The sequence below is a fragment of the Lates calcarifer genome, linkage group LG19 (assembly GCF_001640805.2).
Source record: "Lates calcarifer isolate ASB-BC8 linkage group LG19, TLL_Latcal_v3, whole genome shotgun sequence".
Lineage (NCBI taxonomy): Eukaryota > Metazoa > Chordata > Actinopteri > Centropomidae > Lates > Lates calcarifer.
Window position 1 is genome coordinate 10,265,296 of NC_066851.1, and position 20,807 is coordinate 10,286,102.

The following is a 20,807-nucleotide window of genomic DNA, read 5'->3' on the forward strand; positions in this document are numbered from 1 at the left end:
AGCACCCGCTCCTCTCTGCACAGAGTGTGATTACTACACACTGCAGCGACACCCTCAGTGTCTCTTACCAGCATTCCCTCCCAAGTGTGGCACTTCAGCTGGGATATTGTGTTTCACTGATTCGACTGATTTGTATGTGTGACAGAATAGAAAATATAAACTGACTGATATGATCCAGAACATTATTTGTGAGCATCTAAATGTGCTGAAGGGGGTGAACAATAAACTAAGTGGACTTTAGTGGGTCACCGAAGGGGAGAAGTCCTGGGTTGTGAGCACTTGTTTGCCAAATGTCACTGTGGCACTGTACTTTGCACTGGATGCCACCTGCTCCACCCAATTGTTCTGCCCTCACAAAGTTAACACCGCAAGAGGTTTATTTGGCATCGCAACATGCGATAACTACAGCAGTTGCTGGTGTGCATGCTGCCAAAGCGGAGCAGGCCTCCTCTGAGCAACACACTTAGACATTTGCACCTGCGCATTTAGCCATCTGCAGAAGTGAAAGAAGTCTGAACTGCGTAACTGAGCTGGACTCAGATGTTTCCTGGCATTCTTGCGGAGCAGTTTAGGAAGCATGTGCACTCCCTGTTACCTCTCCTCCTATTAGCATCACTGTCAGCTCAAATATACTTTTAATGAAAGGTTTAGTTCGGGTGTCATATCTCATAGTAAAACTGAAATCAGAATTTGGCAACCTCCTATGGAACAAATTCCACCTCTGTGGTCCTGCCCTGCAAAAAAGAAAGTAGTTAAATAAGAAAGTAAAAAAGCCTTGTTTCTTGGAAATGAGTCTTGTCTAAAAAGAAATGAGGAAACTGCCCCTTCCCGTCTCTCCCTACTACTACAACTAACCAAATAAAGCAAAGATAAATAATTAAAAATATATATATCTTGAAGTAATCTCAATCAAGAGACCAAAATACAAATTTTAATTAAGTCCATCTTAAATGTTTTCATTGCTTGTAATTAGCAATGAAATGTAAACATTTAAATCAAAATGTAAGTATCTTTGTCTAGCCAGTCAGGTGATACAGCGGGTTGTCCACTGATCTTGAGGTTGGCGGTTCAGTCCTCAGTTCCTCCTGACTGTGTGCTTTGGTAAGACACTGAATCCCAAGTTGCTCTGGATAAAATATAGTTTTAAGCCCATTACAGACATTCAGTGTCTGGACTTTTATGCCAAGTATTCTAGCCAATCAAAACTGGCTCACTCCATTGATAGCTTTATTTTATTGGTCAACACAAGACAATTTGATTATATTTAATTTTGCTTCTGTCTAATAAGGCTGTTTTTTTTTTTTTTAAACTGTGGATGCAACTGTCACAACAGGACAGTTCTTGAGAACACACAGATCCTTTGCCAAACAAACAAAAAAGTTTTCTCCATAGAGTTGGATTTTGACATTGTTCAGCAAGGCGTTGACCCGTACCAAGAAGTATGGGTGGAGAGGATGAGCTCTGGTGTTGCTGGTACATGACACTGAAGAACAGGGAAGAGTTTTAGGGAAGAGAATCAGATGACAGTATTATTGAATCAGTTTTTTTTCCCAGCATTCCTGTAATGCAGTCTACAAAACATCCTGCTACCCCTCCTCACATTAATATTACTATAAACTTAGTTTGGTCTCATGTAGCATAATAAAACTGAAACAGAAACATGACAACTTCCCCTGTTGGTGTTTGTGATGGTATGCCTCATGGTATGTAGCTACAATTGATTTTCACCAGGACAACACAGAATGTATACAGTTAGAAACAGATAGAAAGTTCACTCACAGATGATCTCAGCCATTTACCCCTCGAGGCCCGACACCCCTGGGCCAGGCCCGGGGCAGCTGTGGTGGGTTTGAGTGTAAATGAGATTAGGGAAATGAAATTAAGAGCAGCAAAAGTGCCATTCCTCAGGGATAGTGCAGGACTAATGAAGCAGGAGGCAGCTCTCTGGCTGGAGCTTTAATTTTGTCAAGCATGGTTCAGTCCCCAGTCCTGCTCCGAACAGATTGGATTAAAAGATCCAGCGGGTGCGTGAGTCATGTATCTGTTCGGATGAGAAGAAACAATTTTCACATCAGCTGCTGGTGAATGATGAATGGATTAAAGAATAGTGTTTATCATCGCACAATGATGATGGATGTGTCTGACCTGTGGCGTTTCTCTTGTGTGTCATGAAATAAGACGAGCAGCAGCTCATACACGTGCCAGAAACCAGATTCAGGCTTTTGATCTAACTATTCAGAAACCTTTTCTTTTAGTAAAATCTATAACATCTGGAGCATTAGTTTCAGCTTCTATTTCGTTGATTGATAGAGGGGTGAAAGAAGGCATGTGCTTTACTGCCAAATCATTAGCCATTGTTTGTGCCTTATTAATGGACAGTCTTCCTCTTATGGTGAGGTGGCCTCCATGACCGCACAGCACTCATGCCCACTGGCGGGAGCCCAGAGAGGGGTGAGGTGACCCTCAGTGGACGGAGCTGAACTCCCAATATGAGAACAGGGGTGAGGGCTCCAAAGCGGATGGCCTCCATTAGCGGGCCCAATCACTTTCTCTTCAACACACTTCCAGGGTGACCTTCAGCCCTGCACTGGACCAAGCCAAGGTCAAGGGTCAGGGTTCAGGCTGGGTGCACATTAGCATGCAGGTGGAGGCCCCGCTAATGTTTTTTGGAGTGCATGACCACTATTCTCAGTGGCAATAGGCCCAGCACACATCCTGAGGACGTGACCTCTGTCCCCACTTTGCGGTATTGTGTATGTTCCTCATAATCAGTGTGCGCTCTGTTGAGAAGATAATGGCAGACATCTTTTCCTGGAGAGCAAGTGACCCCAGGAAGGGTAATAATATTGATTAGAGGTTCAAAGTGCATAGAGAACACAGTCTATCCATCTATATGTATTGTTAAGTTTGATTTTAAGTCAATATAATAAGCTTTTTTAATTAGATTCAACTTGGTTGTATAGCATATCCACTGAAGATGCACAAAGAATAGACAAAGTCACATATATGGAGGTGTTTGCGCCTGTCTCTAGGAGTAAGCATCCTCACACTTGGTGACCCCAGGGTCTCATATTCCCTCTGCACCTCTCTAAGGAGCCCTAACAGTGTGGTCAGGGGCATTTATTGATTGACTTGTCTTTACTGTTACAGCTCTAATGAGAGGTGCCAGAGTGACTTGTAAATCATAATGCTCTAATGCAACGCTTATTTCAGCCTTCATAAGCACATTATAGCAGCCTTGACAAGGCAGTGAATATGTGTCTCTGTATCGTGTCAACTTGTACCAACAAGTATGACCGGAGAGGATAAGCTTCGGTGTGGCTGGTATGTGACAGCAAAGAACAGGGAAAGAATAACAGCTCATCATAATAAAAGGACTGAGGATCAAGCATGTTGGTGGTATCATTAAGACAATGCCTTTACTGGTGATTCCAAAACAAAGCACAAACAAATATGTGGTGAGGACAAATTAAATGCAGGGTGTAGACATGGATGTGAAGAGTACACAAACATCCCTGAGTCATCAGATATTTTTGTTCTGGAGAGCTTGTAATATGACTTAGTTGTGTGTGTGTCGGCCCGTGTGTTTGTGTGTTGAGTATTAAACTATTTTTAAATGGTCATTGAGCAACAAACAGTTCCTCCAGTTTTATTACTGTTTCCTGTAAAAGGACAACTACTGGACATATTGCTGTAGTTACATAATGACTGGTTACATGCCTGCCCATGTCTTGCCAAAATACATGTTCCATACATGTGAGCTCTTCTTAAACTGTATGTTCCCGTGCTCTGTTGCTTCCACAGCTCAAACCTTTGACCCAGTTTTTTGTCGATTTCTAGGAAAGTAGAGCAGTGTGCCACAGAGCTGTGCAGCTTAAAATATGGACTTGTTTAAAAAAAAAAAAAGTCTGGCATATGCACATGTTATTGCAACGTGATCAGCCAGGGAAAGACACCCTATCTATGCCCCCACCTCCCAGCTAAACCCCCATACACTCTGTCTATACTGTAAGAGAAGGCAGTCTTCCATGGTCTGTGGTTTCCTCACAGCTGGCTGTATGTGCACTTTAATGCACAGATCACTCACAACACCAGCACCACTGGACATTACACTGGGCAAGCAGTGCATGATTTATGCTTGATTCTTCCTTCAAGTTCCCCTATAGGTTCTTTACACTGAGTAAAACATATTTAAAACATTAAATATTTTAATGTGTGGCATCAAAATAACATGTAATGCATGTAATTCAGTCCAACATAGTTGTTGTCTTTGGGAACACTGTGATCCAAACTAGATTTGAAGTAAATTTTTATGGGTTTGAGGATTGCTTGGCTACACAACAGGAATTTTTAAAAGATGGACCCACCGCTGCACCTGGCAGAGCTTAACAAGTTAAGAACCCTGGCAAATCTGGCATCGATGAAAGATGGCTTTTACAGCCTTCTGTTTGCAACACAACCTCCAGAACTGCACAGACCAGCTCTGACGTCCACATACCATCCAGAGGAACCAACATTTGGACTAAATGCATGTATTGTATGCAAAACAACATATATCTAAAAGCTGCTTGGCCAATGCAAACAGCTTCAGAGAGCTGAGAAAAGCAGTGAGATTTGTTCAGCTCTATATGAACATGTACATTCCTCAGCCGCGTGATGTGAGAGCATGAAGTGGGGGCAGGGGGGCTGGGGGATCTGTATATGATCGAGCATTCAACCACAAGCATAAATATATAGGAGGCTCATGTGAGAGTCAGGGAATGTTATAAACACATCTTTCTCATACAGATTTAATCGTTTTTATTAAAATAATTTTTAAAACTATGCACAGTTTACAACAGCTTTTGAGATCCTTTTACAACAAAGGTGTAAAACATAGGATTCAAAAAGAGAGGTCATCTCTCAGTGTGACTTTTTTCACATGCTTCTGGAGTTTCTGTACAGTATGTGATACAGTGTGTACAACCTGTCTTCATAGTCGAAAAGGTCAAAGGTAGAGCATGGAGGAACTTGAGATAAGTCTGTAAAGTTATGTAACAACCTAAAAATTGTTAGCCACCATAAATGTCAAATTAGGTATTCCTCTCTCAAGTACAAAATACCCTTCATGACCCTTTCACCCACTATAAAAGCGTGAACATCTTTAAGATGTGGAGTATCTTCTTGTGGAGTCTTTTATGTAGCTCCCACCAGTATGGCTTTCTGGTCAGCGGGTTTGATCCCTCCACAGTCACTGTAAATGTTTAAAAGTGCAGCTTCGATGGAGAACAGGTGCTCGTCCTCCACCTCGGGACAGTAAAGCCTCATGAACTCCACAAGGCGGACCAGGTATTCAATGTTGTGGCCCTTGTTGCCGCTGCAGGAGGCGATCTGGGCAGCGATGTCTTTTTCCGAGGCCGGGCCCAGGTAGATGGGGTTGCTGGAGGTGGCGATGTAGACGAGGGCCAACAGCGGCCCCTGGCCTTTTTCCTTAGGGATGAACTCCACCGTCTTTGTTATGTAACCCCCCAACACGACCTCTCTCATGTTCAGGTGCTGAAGGGATTCTTCGATCTGGGAGTCAGTGACTTCATAGGCCACTCCCCATGTACAAGCCTGCGGGGAAAACAAGTGGATGAGAGACACAGTAGTAAGCATAACATGACTGAATGTTACTGCCGACACCTAAGGCAAGTATGATGTGTATTTATTAAATGAATATTGAAGGAGACAGTGAAGCATCATGGATGAATGTCTGGGGACCCTTTCTGAGAATGACTACACAGATTTCATTGCTGCTCTCCCTTATTTCCTTCCCTCCAAGTTAATGGATTGAAAACAAGCTTTACAAGCTCCACCAGTAATGATTGGATAATATTTCCTTTCCTCTGTTGTTTTTCATAGAAGGGATAACTGTATGGCAGGAATATAGAAATAAAATTCACTACTGCGTGCTGTATACAGTAGACTAGACTGTAAGCTTCCAAAACGAGGACACACTTACCTCCTGATCCTCCACTAGTGTGACCACTCTGGCAAGCTGTAGAGAGCAAGGACATACATAGTGAGAACATGCAAGCAAAAAGTGCTATACTTCACAATAATACATAGTAAACAGGGGGGGGAGACAATAAAGGAGCAGCTAAAATCATCATAAATTCATCGAAAGTATTTGAACCAATTGTAGAGGGATAAAATATCGCAGTAAATGAATGTTTCTGTGACAAGTGTGTCCACAAATCTCACCTTTTCCTTGTCTCCTCGATAAAAATCATCTCCATGCCAGAAGCGTCTTTTGTACCCTTTAATAAAGCCGATTTTGCTCCTTTTGTAAGCAAAACCAGGGTTCCACACTAAGGAGCCATATCCAAATATCCACAGGCTGTTCTTTTCCTTTATAATATCTTGAGGTTTCATTGTTGTCGCTTGGTTATGTTTTAAAAACAAAGACAAAGACGTTTATGCTACCTCTGTCAACAGGCAGCAGCTCTCCGGTATTTCCTCTCTTCTTGCTATTGTCTTACACATTCCAATACATCAGACTGTCATTGTGATATAGCGCTATAGGGGGAAAAATCGTCTCTCAAGTCTTGTTATATTGTTGTAGAGAGAGTAGTGTCAGTTCTTGGGGCCCGGCTGCGTCAAAATGCCACTGGGATGTGAAGATATTTGAGTTTCTCTTCTGTATCTTGATGCACAAACACGTGTATTTGTTGTTCAGGGTACGTCAGAGCGAGGAGGGGTCGACCAATGAGATCGCGCAGGGGGCGGGGTTAGCAGACGGATAAACCAATCGGGGTCGTTTTAGCAGTGACACATACCAGTGTTATTAGGCAGTGAAGCTGGGAAAACACATTGGCTATGTATATTGCAACTTACGCTCCAATTGCCAAGAATGAAGAGGTTCCAGTTTCTTTTCCGTTACAGGTCGCTGTTTTCTTTCTATCTCGTTATTTTTACTTTCTTGTTATTTTTACTTTCTTGTTATTTTTACAGCAACAACTTTTTTACATCATGGTCAAAGGCGTATAAGCCTGAACTGTCATTACCATTTTATCCTCGTTTTCAAATGAAATGTGGGAGCACTTATTGTATCCTTCAGTGTCCAACAGTCAGTGATAGTCCAGCAGGTAATCACATTACCTATTAATAGCTGGGACTGTTCTATCTGTTCTCGCGTAAGCTTATTAGGTGTCTGTATTTTGCAGAGACTTGTCCAGCACACTGTTGTACCCATGCAGGCTGAGAATGACTGCTGTGGCTAATGTGTCCTCTGCCTGTCACCTAGTGTATATGATATTTGATGAGCTAAGATGTTAGCAGTGGATGAAAACTCCTTTCATGCATCTTCACACAAAGCTTACTGCCCCCAAGTGGTAGTAAAAGACATAGCTCCACTGTTGAGACTTAAACTCTAAATTGCTGCTTTGACATAAGCTGTAGGAGTTCAGGTGAAGAAAAGGGCAGGATGTTCAAAGGGACAGGGGTCTGCTGGTTTGTTATGGCCCTCTGCTTCACGGAGGAGGCTTGGCAGTGGCCGGGCTGTGGGGCCCCTGTTTGCTGTGCTCACGCTCTAGCAGTAAAAGGTCATATGTAGATTTCTCAGTGACTAAATGCCTCACATCCCACTCTGTCCCCTCCCCCTTTCAGCTTACAGCCAGAGCCGTAAGAGATCATATATCACTAAATACCATATCTGGTCTCTAGTGCTTTGTAGGTAAGGGCTCCTGTTTCTCAAAGATATGATATCTAGAGGTACAGTAGCAGTTCAGAGAAGGAGTTAAGTAGAAAGACCACAAGGACTCTTTATTTTCACATACAGATTTTTTTTAAAATATATATCTTTTGTTTGAGTTTTTCCCTTACATTGCTGCCAATTACAACACTGTCCACTGAATGATTGCTAGCACAACTGATTTCACATCACACTGACACAGGTGTCATGAACATACAGTAGACATGGAACCACTGGAACTGCTACCAGGCCAAATATGACTGTTACCTATAGACAATGAAGCCACTTCGACACCAGCTGACACATATAAAAGTTTTTCTAGGTGATTTCAACATTTAAATTAGGATCGCTATCTGACCACATGTACACTCAACCATCGAAGACCAACAAATAAACAGTGTACCAGATATGTATTCATTGCTTCTTTTTATGACAAAAAAAAAGAAAATAAAACACCAACAACACTTTAAAAATAAATTCACCTTTTTTGGGGGGCATCAACTTAAAAACAGATGTACAATTCATACTTCTAATCTCAACATATAAATATACAGTATATACAAAATAATCTTATAAAACATAGAAAGAGAAAGATCAGTGCTTCATATTCTTAAATTACTAATGAAATACTAATCTTACAAAATAACATTATTGGTTCAGTAATTTCCTTTGAAGGCGTCCTTGGTACGATAGTCACTTCATGTATTTCTTTGTCTTTATTTAAGGGTGATCTTGCATAAGGTAAAACAAGGCCCGATCATGAGTTTCCCTGCATGGCGCTGTAGCATATTGCATCCTTTGATCTTTAAGTCACCTCCATGTTGCTGTGCAAAGGAATCAATATAAGGCGGGGCACAATGTTTTTCTAAAAATACATATATAAGGCTTTCTGATCTAGGCTGCATACATTCTTTATATCAAAAAAAGGATTTGATTTACAAAACTGATAACCTTATTATCCTTCAAAAATGAACCGTTTTCAGTAGTTTTTAATCCCTTTTTGATTTAGCACAATGCTGATTTTTTGTTTGTTTGCATAGAGCACTGCAGGCCATAAAACAATGGAAAAGGCTTGCTCCTTCCACAGGCTTGTTGGCAGTAAGTTGATTTGCTGATTGCTGATTACTGCAATAAGGTGGAGAGGAGTATATTAAGATATTCCTCTTCTTCGAATCAACACACAGGCATAAACGTCTCGGCCCGTTGCCCTTGGATGAACTTGGACGGAGCAGACGAGGGTTCTGAGTCGAAAAAAACATCAAAGGCGCATCCGTGAGTCAGATTTGCTCATTATTTCCTGCAGTCTTTTGTTGTTGTTTTTTTCAGTCTTTACATTCTCACAAAGTTTAGTAGCTTTACTTCTATTGCATTCGATGAGCGCACCGGCTCCATCCAGTTATCAAGTTTTCAAGAGCAGCAACTTTCATTTAAATAAATCCCAGTCTCTCCACACTTGTAAACAGTCCAAAAGAAATCCAATGTTGACAATGAATAATGTCTTCCATGTATTATACCTGAAAGAGAAAAAGATAGAGAGATTAACCCTGCACTAAATCTATTAAAAAAGGAACAATGCATGAATGCAATGAAACATAAGATGCACAAGAAACAGAGACATCGAATGAATTGTGACAAAACTTACCTCAGTTGCAATGATGCATTCATTTTTCTCCTCTGCTATTACAAAGACAGACTGGTACATTGAATCTCTGGAAGAACATATTGTTGATATTCTACACTCTGGCCTTTCACTGTAAAGTAAAGACACGTCATGTCAGTGACTGAGCACAAGAGATGTCTTAACAATGTCTTAAGTTGACCAGAAGGTCAATCAAAATATTCAAATCAGTGTCTCACAATACTGAGCTCTTTTATGCTTTTCATGTGCACTTACCTGTACATTCTACTCAAATGCTTTTTGTCTTCACAGTTTTCATCTTTGTCCAATAGGGACAGTTCGTCCTTGTACCCCGTGGAGGCTTTATAGTCCAGGTGGTAGTGGTTGATGTGTTTGTGATTAGACTTTTCCCTGGGACACTCCACCTCCAAATCAATCTTTTTATTGGTATTCTTGAGCTCTAGAGTAGAGATGAGGTTCTCTTTCTGAAAGTCAACCTTGGAGAGGTTGTTCATAGTCTCTGAGTCCTGCTTATTGTTCCTCTGCCTCTTGACATGGCGTATTACCATCACAACCATGCAGAAAAGCACCAGAACAGCCACCAGGCCTACTCCCAAGCTGATGGCTGCCAAGCTCAGCTTGTTACTGGACTCCAAACCTGTGTTGGGGCTTGGGGTGTTGGCTTGAGGCACATCACTGGACTGGCACTGGGGACCGCTGAAATGGGTGGGGCAGATGCAGATGGGCTGGCCTTTGGCTCCGATGGTGCAGGTCCCTCCGTTGAGGCAGGGCTGAGAGGCACAGTGGTCTGTCGGCCTGTCGCAGTGGCGGCCTGTGTACCCTGGAGGGCAGGTGCAGGTATAGTCATTGATGCGGTCTATGCAGGTGGAGCCGTTTGCACAGGGGTTGCTGGCGCACTCATTGATGTTGATCTCACAGCGCAGTCCGGCGAAGCCTGAGCGACAGCTGCACAGTCGGAGGTTACCGTGGATCACGCAATGGCCACCTATGCAAAACAAAACAGCATTACAGAAGCCTCACTCGTATTATTTCTAACACAAATATACAGAAAGGGAAAGGAATTGCTTTTGACCTAGAAAGATGTGTTACCATTGATGCATTGCAGTGAGGTACATTTATCCACTTTCTTCTCACAGTTGAGTCCAGTGTATCCTGCTGGACACTCGCATATGTAGCTATTCCCATTATCCCTCTCTCTGCACTGGCCACCATGGAAGCAGGGTGTATCTGCGCAGGTCAGCATCTTGTGTTCACAGTGTGTCCCTTCAAACCCTTGTGGGCACACACACCTATAGCCGCTCTCAGAGTCCTGCGGGGAGAAAGATATAAAGTCTATCAAAAAGCTCCCTGTCAGATGTTTTTTATCGTATCCTGTTCTCGGCTGCCCCAACGAACCCCATTATCCTTAGTTTGAATTCTATTTACAGTACACAGTCTGTGAACTGGGTCATCTACTGACTTGACAATCGATAGCATCCTCCTGGACTAGCAGATAGACTGAGGCAAAAACAAAAACAGGAAAGCCTGTGTTGTGGGAAAGGAGAGAGAGAGACTTCCGGACTCACCATGCAGTGGCCTCCGTTGTGACAGGGCTGGCTGTCACACTCCCTGACCTCTGAGTCACAGTTGACCCCAGTGAAGCCTGGTAGGCAGGTGCAGGTGTAGCTGCCGTGACCTGTGTTCATGCACGTGGCCCCGTTGGCACAAGGTTTGTGATGGGTGCAGTAGTTCAGATCTGTAAACAAATGGGTGGAAACATTACAGAATGGAACCAAAAAAGAGGCGCCATATTGAGGCTTTTATTTACAGTGCTAACATTTCATCCAGTTTGCTTATTTTTAGTTACACACCTTGGTCACAAAAGATGCCCCCCCAGCCTTCTTTGCAGGTGCACTGCCACGGCTCTTTACAGGTACCATGTTTACAGGATGGATGGAGTTTACACACATCACAAAAGAGTCCCTGCCAGCCCTCTCTGCATCTGTTCACACATAAAACACACAGATTAACTCTCATGTTCTGCTAATAGAAAATGCATTATTAACAAAAAAAAAAATCTATGATGACTTTAATACTGCTATTAAACAGAAAGAGGTATAAATACATAACAAATCAAACACCTGGTTCCCTTTGTGTTACATAATAAGATAATGACTTGCAATACTAATATATTTTGTAATGGTTCATCTGCTCTTAATTAATTGTTATTTCTCTAGTCATTGAAAATGTTGATTGTTGTGTTTTGTGGATCACTCCAGAACAGAGCAGATAAATTAGATAATAATGAGTAGACAATAAACATACAAGTAAGTGAAAACTCACTTGCACTCTCCAGGTAATGTGCAGTTTCCATTCCTTTCATTGCAGCCCTCAAGACAGACCGCTGTAAGAGAAGAAGAAAAAAAAAGACAGGGACATTTAAATCTCAAGGTTTTAGCATTTATAACAAGCAGTTAGTAAGGCTTTTATGACCTTAAATTGTTTTTCTTCGCACAATCAAACCTGTTACTTAACCATATCAATGGGGGGAAAAACATGTAATTTCCTGGGTCTGTATGTGGCAGTGGCTCTGCATGGTTTTACGGTGTTAAACGGCTGGTTAGTGCGGGAGCAGATGCTTGTTCTCAAAAAAGCAGGACAGCTGCCCCATTGTTATCGGTGGGCAGTACGAGTCCCGTTTGCACCTGCTGCCCTACACCGCCTCAACAATAGAGCCCACAATTTTAGTGGCGCGTGGCGGGCGATAATGCCGCGATTAACCCCGGCGCGTGCTGCTGAGCGACCACCGCCCTGGATTAAACCGCACGCGCCCAGAGAGGGAGGGAGAGAGAGAGAGAGAGAGAGAGAGAGAGAGAGAGAGAGAGAGTGTGTGCCGAGTAAGGTGGTAGTAGGCTCTGTGTGTCTTCAAATTTCACCTAGCTTCTCTGTAGTGTTGTGTTTGGCTGCCTCACATCGGAAAATACACAACTCAGATCATGTAAAAGGTCATTTAGACAATAAAGCTCTAAACGAAACTTATGTATTGTGAAATGTATATTTCTAAAATACGTCACTCTGGAGCGTATTTAGCCTTATATTTTTTGAGTGGCGGAAGTATACATAAAAAATATCTTTAAAAAATCATTTAAAAAAACTTGCACTCGCTTACATATGTGGCTTTAAGCTGTAGATTGTGTTACTTAATTGTGTCATGGTTTACAGCCTTATAGCTTTATTTCATTTTAGAGGACTATAGACCCTTTTCTTAAAAGCTGACTCGTGACCTGTTATCACAAACAAAAGAAAAGTGTCCATATGGTGTCTTTACTCTTGCTTACGTTCTTGGCAGTATTCTCCCTTCCATCCCGGCAGACAGGCTATTTGCCCGTCAGGCTTGCAGGTGTAGTGGCCAAAACGGTCGTCTCTCGGAGCGCATATTTTGGAACAAGTGTCCCCGTAGTAATTGTCATTGCAGATGAACCGGTATGAGTACCTTAGCTCCGTCTGCGTCCCGCTCTGCACATCCTGGGACCACTCAGGCCCTATTCCCAACTGTCTTTGGATGGCAAAAGAACTAATCAAGAAATCAGGGTCGGTGGTGTCTGTGAAGAAAAAAAACCCCATCAGATTTAATTTAAACTGGACTAATTGAAGAAGATACACGTTGAATTTTAAACCACCCAATAATGTATCAAATAAATCTAGCAGTTAGGCTATTCTTTTAGTTATTTATATGAATCAGAATACTGAAATTCTGATGGGACCATTATAGACTAACAAAAAAGGTGTAAAATCCAGGAAAAGGCTGTCATGGGATTTTTCTGGCAAGGCTTCATATTCTCACTTAAGCCTGTACACTTTCCCATGCATGCCAAAAATAAAACAGGGGAAGTGCAATTGTGTTGGAGAGATTTGATTGTAAAGAATTGTCGTGTGAGTCACAAGGCATCCTAACAAACACGGATCCATGACGCTGAAAATGCCAGATGCATTTGCCAGCACTTGACAGGCTACGTGAAGCGAGGGCTACAGATTAAAACGTGTGATAGGTAATAAGTCATGTAGGCTATACAAGGCACATCTCCCTCTAGTGGTGGACAAACAGTTTACAATCTCCTCACCTCCAGGGGGGTCCGCTGCAGGAGAATACCAGGCTTCAATAATTAATGAGAAAGCACCCTGTGGGGACACATTAGGAAATAAACGTCACCAAAAACCTGAAATTAGTGAATATCCTTAACTTTGTTGCACTTGAATATACAGGTGAAGAAAATATGAGAGTGGATTCTGTTAGAGTTGCACTCTGTTCTTGCTTTACGCACAGCGTGGACACAGGGACTCACTTAACATTTGGTCTACAGTGTTTGGCTTTAAGGGTATGCATACGATATACATGCATAAATCGATGGCATTTAAAACACATAAAAGTAAATGTGCATTATGTTGCTTTGTTGTTGTTGTTAATTTAATGCATAGAAATGATTAAATTATGTTTGTTTGTTTGTTTGTTTTTTCATTTAAAAAAGCACTTTTTGTTCCTGAGAAGAAGTCTGATTGTTTTTCCTGGTAGTTAAGTTTATTAATTAATCATTCCAAAACTACATTTAATTTGGTGTGTAAATATTTTTTTTTTGTTATTGTCGGCATAAAAGTGTGTGAACAGTCGACAACAGTCGGCGCGGCTCAGGGACAGGTGTTCATTCTTACCGGCCAGGTGAAGTTGAGCGGCAGACGCAGCAGCCTGGCGTCCTGCTGGATGCTGAAGGAGTCGGTGCCCAGAACAGGTGTGGTGACTCTGCCAAATATACAGTCTCCGGGAGACACCACAGTCTGGAAGTTCTTCAAACAAACCCTGAAATAAGTCCTGCAGCCAGTCATGCTGCAACTAAGTCCATTTGCCAGCAAACCTTTAGTATTCTGAAAGTGATGGAGATCTAGCTCGAACACACCTGATCCCAGAACCTAGAAGGATACAAACAGTGAGCAAAATAAAATAATGCAACATTTTTACTTCATAAATAATTATTTCCTAAATTGCAAAGATAGGAAAGTACCTGAGTAAATAATGTTATAACTATTGCGAGGATAGAGGTGAACCAAACGGCCATCCTTTAGAGTTTGATGTGCGTATCCTTAAAAAATCAGTTTGTCCTCCCACAACACGCTCCTATTCCAAGTGGTGACGGCGAAAACGGAGTGATGACAAATCAGAATAAATATAATCCTTCAAAAAGCCTGCGTAGGGACAAAGATCCAGCTCCACAATCCGTATCCAGAAGAAGTTTGGAAAAGACCGAGTTATCCAGTGCTAGAGGTTAGACAAATATCAGTAACGTCAATATCCACAAGTGAGTCATTCTGCGGTCTTTATGTTGCCCATCCATCGTGCCGGTCAGATGTGGTTTGAGTTTGCTGTGCTGATGCGAGCCGTGTGCTGCCAACGGTGATGAGAGCATGTGGCGGTGGAGCATCAGCGCATAGTGACTCCCAGTGAAGGATGTTTGACGTCCCTCCCAGTTTATATACCGCAGTGTAGTGTCATTACAGACACTGCCAGTCAGTAGACACCGCCCACTCTCATCTCCACCTTCTTTTTTTTTTTTTTTTTTTTTTTTTTTTTGCTTGGACTATAGCATCAACATTTATTTGAATTTTTGGAGGAGACTGTCTTTTGTTTCACCTGGTCCAGAAAAAATGCACTTATCTGCGCTTCACGTGCACATTGTCAATCCCGAAAACAGCAACTAAAGTTAAGTATATTGTAAAACCAGATTTCATTCTTTTATTGCAATATTCTAGATTAAAACCTGCAGGCTGACAATATTGGCAAATTCATATCTGGCTGCCAGAGACACTAAGTAGAAACAGCAAGCTATAGGAAAACAGTCATTGTCCTTTAAGTTAGGTGTAGGATCACTCATTTTTGATGCGTCTTTACGCGCCTGGACGCCCCGTGTGCCTTTTGCGCTTCTGACCTCGCAGCCTTCTCTCTTGTCTCTTGTGTTTATTTTAGATAAAGAAGATAGAGAAGGAGATAACTCCACAGCTGCATGATAATGGATTCACACTGCAAACACATTGCGTCACTCATAAATCAGCTAGGAGTCCGCGTTTTACGAAAGCCAGGCGGCAAACTGTATAAAGATAGACCTAGACGGACTCTAAAGGCTTGAAATCAATATTAATGTAACTGTGTCTCTAGAGAAATATTTGCAGATCTGGCCCACATGGCCATAATAATTGACTTTAATTTTTAAATATATATACATGGATTTTTATCATTGGGAAAACATATATTATTATAAAGAGTATGGTCTAGACCTGAGATATTTATGTTATTATTCAGTGCTATATAAATAAAACGGACTTGGCTTGAATGGACCTGTGAAGGTAGACACACATAGACCATATATTTTACTTTAAGTTACTGTTTGTTATTCTTGAGATAAATACCATTACAAGCTCAAGCACCCAGCTGTTTGAACACCTCATTTAAAATCGCAGCTTATAATACCCTCAATTGGAAGCACATTTATATAAATTAAAGTGGAGATTGTATCCTGCACGTAGCGTAACAGTGTTTGTTGAACTAACTTCCACTAGAGCCGGTTGAAAAAACTTTCTCCCCCTTTCAAGTGCATGTATGATTGTTCCGAGGGGGAAAAGAAAAATGAACTGAAAACAGTATATAAAGGCCGCTGTGCAAATAAATTCAAATGCCATATACATTTTTATCACATGTAAACTCATGCTGGGCACAGGCATTGTTACCTTTATCACCCCTGGAGCAGGCCAACTTGTCTGGGAGGATTTACAGTGAGGGAACAGGATTTAGGAGCTGTTCCCTGGCCATGAAGGTGTCTGGCTTGAACGGCTCTCCTGCAGAGATGACTTCATCTCCAACCCCCCACCCCCACTACCTTTGACTTATAGGTTTGAGGTTCCACTCTAGGGCAGAGACAATAGACTATTGAGTCTGGAGCAGTGTGAGTAAGAGGCCCGGACATCTCACAGCTCTGCCGTGTTGAAGCATTTGGAGTTCCCACCATTGAATTGCACAGATACTGAGGAGGATCAATGCAGCCCTGTACAGTGGTTCAAACCAGTCTTCCTGTTCTGTTTAAAGTATTAAAAATGACTTTAACTCGCTTATCTATGAGACATCTCATTGGTTTATATGGACTCTAGAGCCTCATCAATCTCTTTTGTAGAGAGAAGTGTATAGAGTAATGGTGCCCCTGCCTTTACTTTATACACATCAAAACATCCATACACTTTAATATTTGATGGACCATGGTTAAGGTTTCCCAACTGCAGCTCAGGTTACAATTCCTTTTAAAGCTTTGGACTGCAGCTAAACAAGCAGTGATGCTTGGATTGGAACTTCTTGGTGCAGCATGAAGGAAAACATTGGCTCAAATCAGATATGTAGATAGGCGCCTCTCTGGTGATGCACTCACCAGGCTCTCTTAATATTTACATATTAATCTCCTGATTTTATCGCTCTTTTTATTTTTATTTTTGTGTATATAAATACACAGAGAACCTGGCCTGAATTAATAGGACATTTTAGTCCTTAGCTGTATGGGTTATTTACTCTTGGCCAGCGCAAACACAGTAATGTAACAGGGCCTTTTCTGCCGCGTTGCTCTAGAATAAACACACCCTTGGAAACAGGCATTGGCCCACCGCAGTTCCATCTGCAGCCTTGTATGGAACATCATTTTTCTTTGTGACAGTGTTTTGTAAAGCTGACTTCTGATTGTTCTATGGCTTTTCAGCTGGCATCCGAACCCTAAAAATAAACATTTTGATTGGGAAATGAAGAGGTATGAACGTGCCTCTGGACTCTGACTTATTAGGCAAGTTGCTATTTATGAGAGAAGCTGCCTGATGCAGTTGTTTGGTTCTTTGGCAGACTAATGTTTGTTCCCAGGAACGCTCGGCCTCTCGACATTGTTGATAAGTTATACATTTAAACAAGATGTATGAATCTCATTATTCAAAATACTAATCATTTCAAAAACAAACTTTTTAAAAAAAAAAATGCTGGCAGTGCTTTGGTTGTCCTCTGTTTCTGGACTCAAAACACATTTACAGATACTTATTATTTCCAAAACACTCAAGATTATTGTGCCCCACATCAATATAGCAGGGATCAAAGACCATCCTAAATTAAGTTTCTCTCAGCTAAATGCCAATATGTATTTACTGTTAATCTGTAGTGGACGGTAAGTGACTAAAACAGTGACCCTGATGGCACAAGTATAAAAAAGTCATTTGATACAGATATGCTGTCACATGTCAGAACATCAGTGTGTGATTATGTGTGACCTGACTGAGGATAGTATCATTTATCCTTTCAGTAGTATTTTGCTTTTTCTATATAGTACTTAGAAGCACTAAGACTGATCAAATCACATTCCCCTCTTTATCTGCCCTCCAGTGTCAGTGGGTTGTGCAGCCTGGTCCTGGGCCCACTCTGGCTGCTGTTCCAACAGTATCAACAATGTGGGCAAGTGCAATAGGAAATTAGCCACAGTTCTAACAGATGGCACCTTTTAGTCCAGAAATCTGCCCTGTTTAATGCAGAGCAGTTTAACACTTCTTGATCTCTATGCCCCAATCTGTCTGGCCAATCAATGGGGCTTTTGATGTGCGCTGCCGATGGATCTGAGGCATCTGAGCATGTCGCCCTCAGAGGAGAAATCACCTGCTGTCACAAATTAGAAAAGCAAGGGGTGTTTTCCTTCTCTCAGGGCACCATGCTGTCCTGTATTAACTTAAGACTGCTGACAGATACAGAAATACAGTCCTGATTTTTGTTAGTATGTATTTTTAACTCAGAATGCTGAAATATTTGTGTGGGTGTAAGGAGAATTTCCATCCCAGACAGACTTTGTGTGCTGAAGCCAAGGGTTAAATGTCACATTTCTTACTGTTCTAAACCTGACTATATGTTCATAGCTGGCTGCAGTAAAAAGCTTTCAGACAGCCTGTGGATTAAAAGCACAACTGTAGAGTTAAGTTAATATAATTTAATGTGTCACTTTTGCTGCTAAAAGTGACTACTGATTGGTTTCTTCATATGTTTGCAAGCTTTCAAACTTATGTCATACATTACCAAGTGTGAAAAAAAGGTCACAGATGTCTGTTTTCACTCAGTTTAAACTTCAAACCTCAGCTGACATAAGGTTGGATTTAGGGCTCCTGACATTATGGTTGTCTGTCTAACAAGAGCCTGTGGTCTGCTATGGAACTTTCCAGCCACCCTTTTGCTGTACTGTTGACACAACACCACCGCGCCAGCACCCCTCTACCCTTACAGCGCAACCAACAACACACTTTGGTCACTGACATGGCGTTGTGATGCATGTAGGTGTCACTACACCTGAGTAAAGATGTTGGGTTACTGAAAAAAAAAAAAAAAAAAAAAAACGTCTGATGGATGACAGCATTAATGCGTGGAGCGTAATTTATGGCTGAACAACACACATTTTTTTTTTTTTTTTTAATAGAAGGCTTCTGCTTGGGCTTGAAGTGTGTAAATCAGGTCAGGGTGATCTGAGGCCATGTGTGTAACAGCTGTGTGTGTGCCAGTGTGCCAAGAGACCTCCCTCCCACCTCGCAGTGACTGTGGTTACCCCAACCGACAGGAACAACTAGTCTTTCAACACTTGATATTGATCCTAACAGAGCGGCTCCACCTTTGACACATGGACGTGTCAGCAGGGACCAGGAGCATCGCCACATCTGTCGCTCTATCTGAACGATGCCATGTTCTGCTACATTTTAGCAGATGCATTTCCCTTTTTATAGGGTCTTTTTGTCATTGTCCCCCCTCTTTCTGCTGTTTGTGTTGGACTTGAGCAGAAAATAAATACGTGAAGGCCACTCCCAGGCCCAGCACATGAAAACCAAACATGTTTTTGTGTCCAAGCATTTCTTGAGTGATTACCAGTGCGAGGCTAATTGTGTGTATGTGTGTGTGTGTGTGTGGAAGACGCTACTGTAGCCTTGAGGAAATCCTCCCTCGCTAGAGTCAAAGCATCATTGCCTTACGCAAGACAAAACCTCACAGCAGGAAAAGGAAAGAGATAAATGGAGGAGGGGGAAGAGCGTGCTGGTGTGAAGAGGGCTGTTGAAGCTGCACCAGTTAGCCAATCAGGAAGACCATCCTGAGACTGTACGAACCCTCAGGCCTCGCTGGCCCCCACAATTTTGCACACTAATCTACCTGTTAATGTGAGGTGTGAACAGGTGCGCGCCCTTTATGTGCTGCATGCTGGGCCGTCCCTCTGCCCTCAAGTGGTTTTGTCAGCACAGATGGGCCACAGGGTCGGAGCTTTAAATAGCTCCTATTAATTGTCTTTTATTGAAGTTGCCTGCCTTTGTGAATCAGGGGAAATTTCCATCAAAGTAATAGCCAATATTAATCTTCAAAGTTGCAAGGGGTTTTTGGCCTCAGTGTCACCATGGGGGAAATTCAGCATTATCATTGAACACCATCAGCGTCATTAATGTCTCGTAATTTCACCTTGGCATGCCATGCTGTTAGATGCTGTGATTTGGTGTGATAAGGGCCTGTGATTCTGGTTTAATTATCCAGAGACTTAATGATCTCTTATCTGCTGTTCTTCCTCTACTTCCTGACCAGGGCCACATGACCCAGAGTACACATCACTATATTGTTGTTTATTTAGAACTATTTTAGGAGGAGTCTGTTGTTTTTTCCTTAGATGATTTGAAATTCCTATAAATTCTTTTCCCATTTAGTCTCTGCACAAGCAGTTTCCTACCTGTACTTCCGATTCTCACAAAGATAGACTCTTTGGAATTTGTTCTTCTGACCTTGTGTGTGGGAGTGTTATGTTTTTGGATTAACAGATGTGGATGTGTGTCTTTGAAGCTAAACGGCTCAGGGAGTGCGAGTGCCATTTTCTGTACCTGCTTGAGGCCTTTTCTTTGTCCCGCCAAAGAGTCGTCAGAAGCTTTCAGCAGCCACCAGAGTGAAATGTGACCATTTGTTTGGATTCCACGTAGTTAGCTGAACTGTCGTTGACCTCATAACTGCTCACAGTGTACATACACACAAACCCATCTCCACTCTGCAGGACAAACAACAGATGCAAATCCTTTTGTGTAGACGGATTGTTATCCAAGTCAACTTAAGGCCTGGACATGATGTTAACAGAAGGGTACCGCACAGATGGAAGATGTATACGTTTCCACAGCCAGTTTGTGTTCCTGTGGCCACTGAGTTAGTGGGCTTCACGCCATGTTTGACATCATTTGGGCCTCTGTCCATGCTTACCCAGCCTCACACTGAGACAACTGCTGCTGACCGGGTGCCGTTTGATTAATTCTCTCAGCCTGTTTGTCTAGTGAAGGCTCATTGAGGCTGGATCTTCACTGATGAGGTTGTGTAGAGGGGCTGTGTGTTTACAGTGATGAATATGTTCTCACAGGGCCTAA

The 20,807-nt window shown here is 42.1% G+C and overlaps 2 protein-coding genes across 2 annotated transcripts; both read right to left on the reverse strand.

Moving 5' to 3' along the window:
* Window positions 1-4,785: 4,785 nt before the first annotated feature.
* LOC108892527 (glutathione-specific gamma-glutamylcyclotransferase 1) lies at window positions 4,786-6,672 on the reverse strand. The gene is made up of 3 exons (XM_018690128.2): window positions 6,226-6,672; window positions 5,984-6,019; window positions 4,786-5,595 (listed from the first exon to the last, which is right to left on the reverse strand). Exons 1-3 carry the CDS (start codon window positions 6,394-6,396, stop codon window positions 5,176-5,178), a joined length of 627 nt encoding a protein of 208 aa, XP_018545644.1. The 5' UTR covers window positions 6,397-6,672; the 3' UTR covers window positions 4,786-5,175.
* Window positions 6,673-7,759: 1,087 nt separating this feature from the next.
* On the reverse strand, window positions 7,760-14,835 carry LOC108892524 (delta-like protein 4). Its single transcript, XM_018690123.2, has 11 exons — window positions 14,387-14,835; window positions 14,040-14,294; window positions 13,454-13,511; window positions 12,671-12,934; window positions 11,676-11,736; window positions 11,204-11,334; window positions 10,919-11,088; window positions 10,443-10,662; window positions 9,609-10,338; window positions 9,357-9,465; window positions 7,760-9,228 (listed from the first exon to the last, which is right to left on the reverse strand). Exons 1-11 carry the CDS (start codon window positions 14,438-14,440, stop codon window positions 9,223-9,225), a joined length of 2,058 nt encoding a protein of 685 aa, XP_018545639.1. The 5' UTR covers window positions 14,441-14,835; the 3' UTR covers window positions 7,760-9,222.
* Window positions 14,836-20,807: the final 5,972 nt, after the last annotated feature.